The sequence below is a fragment of the Taurulus bubalis genome, assembly GCF_910589615.1.
Source record: "Taurulus bubalis genome assembly, chromosome: 5".
Classification (NCBI taxonomy): Eukaryota; Metazoa; Chordata; class Actinopteri; order Perciformes; family Cottidae; genus Taurulus; species Taurulus bubalis.
The window spans coordinates 4,644,867-4,650,694 of NC_136593.1; the positions used below are offsets into that span (position 1 = coordinate 4,644,867).

Consider the following 5,828-nt stretch of genomic DNA (forward strand, 5'->3'; position numbering starts at 1 on the left):
TTGTGACTCCTGGACGCTCAATGTCAGGGACTCATCTCACTCTTCTACACCTCTTTGACATATCCTGCTGCGTTGACCGCGCATGCGCTGATTCTGCTCAAGGGTGCGCGGCGCTCACAACACGCCGCTATTTCTCAATGTTGTTGTTAGTTGGTGAGTTAAATGCTGGACAACTCAATGTTTTTTTTAATACTTTATCAATAACAAATTCAAAATGTGTTTATTGTTCGCTGTTTTTATCTGTCAGTGTAGCAGCTAGGAGCTAGCTTAGCTTGAGTTAGCCTCTGTTTGACCTCCTGTTAGCTAGTTTGAGTTTGAATTAAACACGTGTTTGACTGTCAGACGAGTCGAGCCTTCATATAAATAACGTATGTTAATATTTTAGATGTTAAACCGATGACGTGTTGGTAGAAAGCGTTGTAGCCTGGTTGTTTGCTCAGTCTGTCATTTGTTTGTGTCAAAACTAATTGAACGTTTCAGCAAGTTTTGTATTTATCGAGCTTTTTTTATATGAAGCTAAAAAGTATTGTGTTGTATTGCTTGAGTAAACTACTGCCTTCATGTCACTGAGCTATGACGTGACATCTAGACAGTAGTTTACTCAAGCACTGACTTATTGTACTTGAGTGCAATTTAGAGGTACTTGTACTTTACTTGAGTAATTCCATGTAATGCCACTTTATACTCTCCTCCACTACATTTTGGGGGCAAATATTGTACTTGTATTTATTTGTTTACTCCATTACGTTTATTTGACAGCTTTAGTTTCTCTGCAGTCAGAAATTAATTGAAAATCTAACTAATATTCAAAAACGATGAACCAAGTACATTATAAGTACTTGTACTTTTTCAATTTTATTTTGATTCTACTAATACTATAATTAAATCAAATTTAGATCGACTTTGAATCCATTTGTTATTGCCAAGGAATCTCATGAAAAGACCAAAACCAACAATGTGTAAGTTCGTGTCTCAATACTTTCGGACTTCCCTAAATCTTAAAAAAACATACTGCTCGAAAATATATCTTTTCATTTTTATAAAGCAGCTGGTCGTTGTAGTTTTCAGAAAGTGTTCCTCAAACAGAAGGAAACGGTGCATTTGTTTGGGGAACTACTTTTAGCGGTGGATTAATCCACATGTGAGTATTTCCAGCAGACGGACACACAGCCCTGCTGCAGGACACAAACCGACCAAACCGACTTGAATGGGTGAGTTAATGTCTGTTTAACCTTCAGTGGTTTGTTGTTTTCAGTCTGAAGTCAGCTGATCCACCTGCTGCTCCTCACCTGTTGGAGTCCCGGATGCTTTAATAGAATGAAACGCGCCGACGCGAAGGACGAACCTGCAGTTTTCCAACGGGTCGTGTTGAAGAACGCCTCGCCGTACCACTACCTGAAGGTCTGCCTGTGAGTCACTGTTAATGATATTAATGATCACGTTTGGGTTTCTTTTTAATTGTTTATTGATGTTGTGGAACGTATATCTGTATATTGATCCATAATATTTGTACGTGTCTTTCAATGACTCCTTTACTTGTACATTCAACCCACGTGATGTTTCTGTCTGCGTTCAGCGCTCTGGAGGATGAGTCTACCAGACTGAGTGCAGTTGAGCTGAAGCAGTTCATCATCACAGGTCTGAACAGCCTGTATGGAGAGGTGAGATCATTGGCACGTCGACGGTTCGATTCCCACAGTGTGATCTGTGAGCTGTGAGGACCTCCAGAAAATGTCCAGCTAGTTCTGAAAGGATTCTGATGCTAATTAATTAATTGTTGGTTCGAAAAAAAGCTTAAAATGTCTTTGTTTCAACTGTGAGGCTTAATTATATAGTAAACGTGCTAATAAGAACTAGCCGACATGTTCTTGGGCTTCAGGAAGACACAATCATTTATCCCCCAAAAATATTTGTGTGATTGTCTTTAGAATATCTCCAAAACTACTTGATACGTAAAGTGAAGTTATTGTAATAAATGCATTTGTACAGCGGTGAAAGAGGTACTCAGATCTTTTACTTAAATTTAAAATAGCAAAACCACATTGTAGAAATACTCTGTTACAAGTTAAGGTACTGCCAAAGAAAGTCTTACTTTAGTAAGAATAGCAAAGTATGAGCATCAAAATAGTACAAAAAGTACAAAAAATAAAAATAAGTGCAGTAAAAATGACCAAATTGACTTCCAAAATATAGAAGTATAAAGTTGCAGAAAAAGGAAATTACCTCAAAATTGTACTTCTCGAGTAAATGTACCACTGTTTGTTTCAGGTGGGAGCAGCGCTGACCTTTGACCTGCTGAAGTACGATGAAGACACCCTCACTGCTCTCCTGCGTGTTTACAGCAAGTGAGTTCAGCAGCAGCAGGATGGGAAGAAATGTCCACATGTTGTTTTTAAATCTGTGTGTTTGTGTTTTCAGGGGTTTGGTGAAGCTGTGGAGCTCCCTGACGCTGCTGGGCTCCTACCAGAAGCAGAGCTGTGCCTTCAGAGTGCTGCAGGTCAGCAGACGTCTCCATGTTGTGTGTCAGCTGCTGAGGGAAAGTTTAGCTCTGCTTCAGCCTCACTTCTGTTCAGAGGCTTCTGCCTTTTGAAGGAAGCAGCAGGATTCAAGCTACTAGTCGGTTAATCAAAACAACAATAGTCATATTTAAGGAATACTTTATCCACAAAATGGCCTTTTTGGTTTGTCAATTTCACACCTTTGTTCTCACAGCTTGAGTTTTTAAGGAAAGCTCAAACGTAGAAGATTCTTAATGGTGATTAAAAAATGTGTGTTTATAAACTCTCAAACAACTCGTGCAGTTGAAAGTCTCTACATCTTCCGTTGCAAACTAAAAACACATCTTTTTCGACTACACCTTGAATATGAAAATAGCGCCGTAGTAGCACTTTAGTAGCACTTTAGTAGCATTTAAATAGCACTTACTGATAGCACTTTGTAGTTTAACTTTATTGAAGAAATTGTACTTTCTTGATCCTTGTTGTTCTGAGTTTGTACTCATGGTTGAATGCAGTTATTGTAAGTCGCTTTGAATAAAAGCGTCAGCTAAATGAAATGTAATGAACCAGAGTCATACTCATTCAGTCGTATCCGCAAGACCTCCCAGACTGATTTTTTGACCTTTTTTTCTTTTGAGAATAGAACCACTTGACAAGTGGTCACATCTGGGAGCGACAGAAGATCTGCTGTAATTTAACACAGACAACTTCTATTTGCTAAAGAAAGCTGCGAAGCTCATACGTGAACCGTTAACCACATTTTAAATGTAGAGCTCTGATCTCAAAGGAGCTGATCCCTGATCAATAACAAGAGTTTTTCTTCCCCTTAAACTTCAGGTGTCTCCGTTCCTGCTCGCGCTGACAGGAAACAGTCGCGAGCTGCAGCTGGACTGAAGGAGGAGGAAGAGGAGGAGGATCTCTTCTTCAGGATGGCTTTCATGTGGAGCAGCATCTTTAACAACCCGCGGCTGCGTCTCTCTCCTCCTTCCCGCCGGCTGCTCCACGTGGGCCAGCGAGCCTCCCTCACCAAAGCGTTCTCCGCCCGCGACGTGCAGCTGTTCGCCGAGCTGACGGGCGACAACAACCCCCTGCACCTGGACCCGGCCTACGCCAGCACCACCTCCTTCGAGGCGCCCATCGTCCACGGCGTCCTCATCAACGGCCTGATCTCGGCCGTGCTCGGCACCCGGATGCCCGGCCGCGGCTGCGTCTTCCTGTACCAGGAGATCCGCTTCCCGGCGCCGCTCTACGTGGGCGAGGAGGTGCTGGCCGAAGCCGAGGTCCGCAAGATCAAGATGTCGTTCGCCTTCATCGCCGTGACGTGCTCCGTCAGGGACAAGGTGGTGATGGAGGGGGAGGTGATGGTGATGATGCCCGAGGAGCAGCAGCAGAAGAAGGAGTGAGAGGGGGAGGAGGTCAGCGGGGATAAAAATGGCCGCCGCAGCACACAAGATATGTTGTAGTTTATCGATGATGTACTGATGGAAACAGGAAGTGCATCTGGACAGAGAGAGCTACCAGAGAGACTCTGAGGATTTATTTAGATGTTTAGTTTGTCAGATCTGCTCTGTATTTTCTTCAATGTGTGAATTATTGTGTGTGGAATAAAAACTCTAAACAATCTTTGAGTTTGAGGTTTTTATTTCAGATCATCCAACGAGGGCCGACAGTCTGCTGGTCTTCAGTCCGACCGACCACCTGAACGGGTGCTTTAGTTTCGTCTTATTTCTTCTACGTTACAGTTTTAATCAATATGTTTGGCTCGTATTGGTACAACACCAACTTTGACCCCTTCACCTTCTGACAGAATTTCAACGGTTTTATTTTGGTCTCGGACCCTGAACTCACCTGTAGGGGAAAAGTGTCAGCATTACAGTTTACAATATTATTGTGTCCCTCATCCTTGATCGAATTCCTTTCAAATTTGACACAAACTTGCACTGAAGGTCAAACTGTTCAGATTTGGTGGTGAATAGATCAAGTTCACCGTAACCTCAAAGAAATATTGGGCCATAACTCGTATGTTAATTATTACAATTTCAAATAGGATCAAATAAATAAGTGATATTTTGGACAGACGTGGTTTCAAACTGCAACTTGATTGGTTGTCGTAGGCTGGGGTTGATTTTAATTTCACTTTATTTTTCAGGTACTGTAACACTGAACAAAATCCACAATAAAACGACTAATGACAAAAATAAAAATATATGTGAATGCAGGGAACTACTTTCTCTTTACAACCTTTGATCTATTCTTTTCAGCCCAGCTGAGAACAAGACCGATCTTTACTCCATTGTCCCCAGCGTTGTTAAAGGATTCCTGCTTTATTCTTTTCACAATGAGTCTGTTTTTCTATCAAATATATTTCCTCTACAATGTTCAACCTCTGTCCTCGTCTAGGAGCGTCAGCGCTGTGTGATGCTACATGCAAGAATCAGGATTTTGATGAGATAGATGTCCTCTTTTTAAATGATGTCACTGGGTATCAATCCCAGGTACAGAATCAGAAAGTCTCTGGGAATCCTGGATCTTAAAATATCCTCAAGAATCTGAATAACCCTGTCCCCTGTGCACATGGCCAGAAAATGTGAGTGGTTGGTATTCATCTGCCCAGATTGTCTCCAGCATTGCTGCTTTTAACCCTGTAGTTATATATATATATATATATATATATATATATATATATATATATATATATATATATATATATATATATATATATATATATATATATATATATATATATATATTCCAGTCTGAAGGTTTGACAAACATTCTCAACAAAAAACTTTTTTTTGTGTTGAACTGGATTGTTTACATATTTACTATATATAGTTATATATACGTATATATATACATATATATATATATATATATATATATATATATGTATATATATATATATATATATATATATATATATATATATATATATATATATATGTATATATATATATATATATATATATATATATATAATTACACATATATATATATATATATATATATATATATATATATATATATATATATATATATATATACGTATATATAACTATATATAGTAAATTGTTTGTTTGTCTCGTCTGATTCAACCGTTCCTCCTCCGGACCAGCAGGGGGCGCTGACACACCGTGACGTCAGATCGCAGCCGCGCATCCTGGTTACGGTAAAGCTAAGCTAACAAGCCAGCGGTGAGTTTGCTTCTCCCGGGCAGCTCGCTGTTCCTCCGCCTCCGCCTCCTCCTCCTCGGTTCAGCGGGGCTCCTCCTCGGTGTCTTCCCGGCTGGTTCAGTCCGCGACGCCCGGACGCTCGAGGCCGCTCTCCCCG

The 5,828-nt window shown here is 40.4% G+C and overlaps 2 protein-coding genes across 2 annotated transcripts; both read left to right on the forward strand.

Annotated features, from left to right (window-relative positions):
* Window positions 1–1,317: 1,317 nt before the first annotated feature.
* On the forward strand, window positions 1,318–3,392 carry rpp14 (ribonuclease P/MRP 14 subunit; the record flags this gene model as incomplete). Its single annotated transcript, XM_079218247.1, has 5 exons — window positions 1,318–1,409; window positions 1,577–1,661; window positions 2,269–2,345; window positions 2,419–2,497; window positions 3,336–3,392. 5 exons carry the CDS (start codon window positions 1,318–1,320, stop codon window positions 3,390–3,392), a joined length of 390 nt encoding a protein of 129 aa, XP_079074373.1.
* LOC306736085 (hydroxyacyl-thioester dehydratase type 2, mitochondrial-like) lies at window positions 2,425–4,104 on the forward strand. Its single transcript, XM_079217677.1, has 2 exons — window positions 2,425–2,497; window positions 3,336–4,104. Exon 2 carries the CDS (start codon window positions 3,428–3,430, stop codon window positions 3,899–3,901), a length of 474 nt encoding a protein of 157 aa, XP_079073803.1. The 5' UTR covers window positions 2,425–2,497; window positions 3,336–3,427; the 3' UTR covers window positions 3,902–4,104.
* The last annotated feature ends 1,724 nt before the right edge of the window (window positions 4,105–5,828 follow it).

Excerpts from the sequence above, each read along its gene's own strand:
- LOC306736085 (XM_079217677.1), top strand. The coding sequence starts at position 3,428 with ATGGCTTTCATGTGGAGCAGCATCTTTAACAACCCGCGGCTGCGTCTC.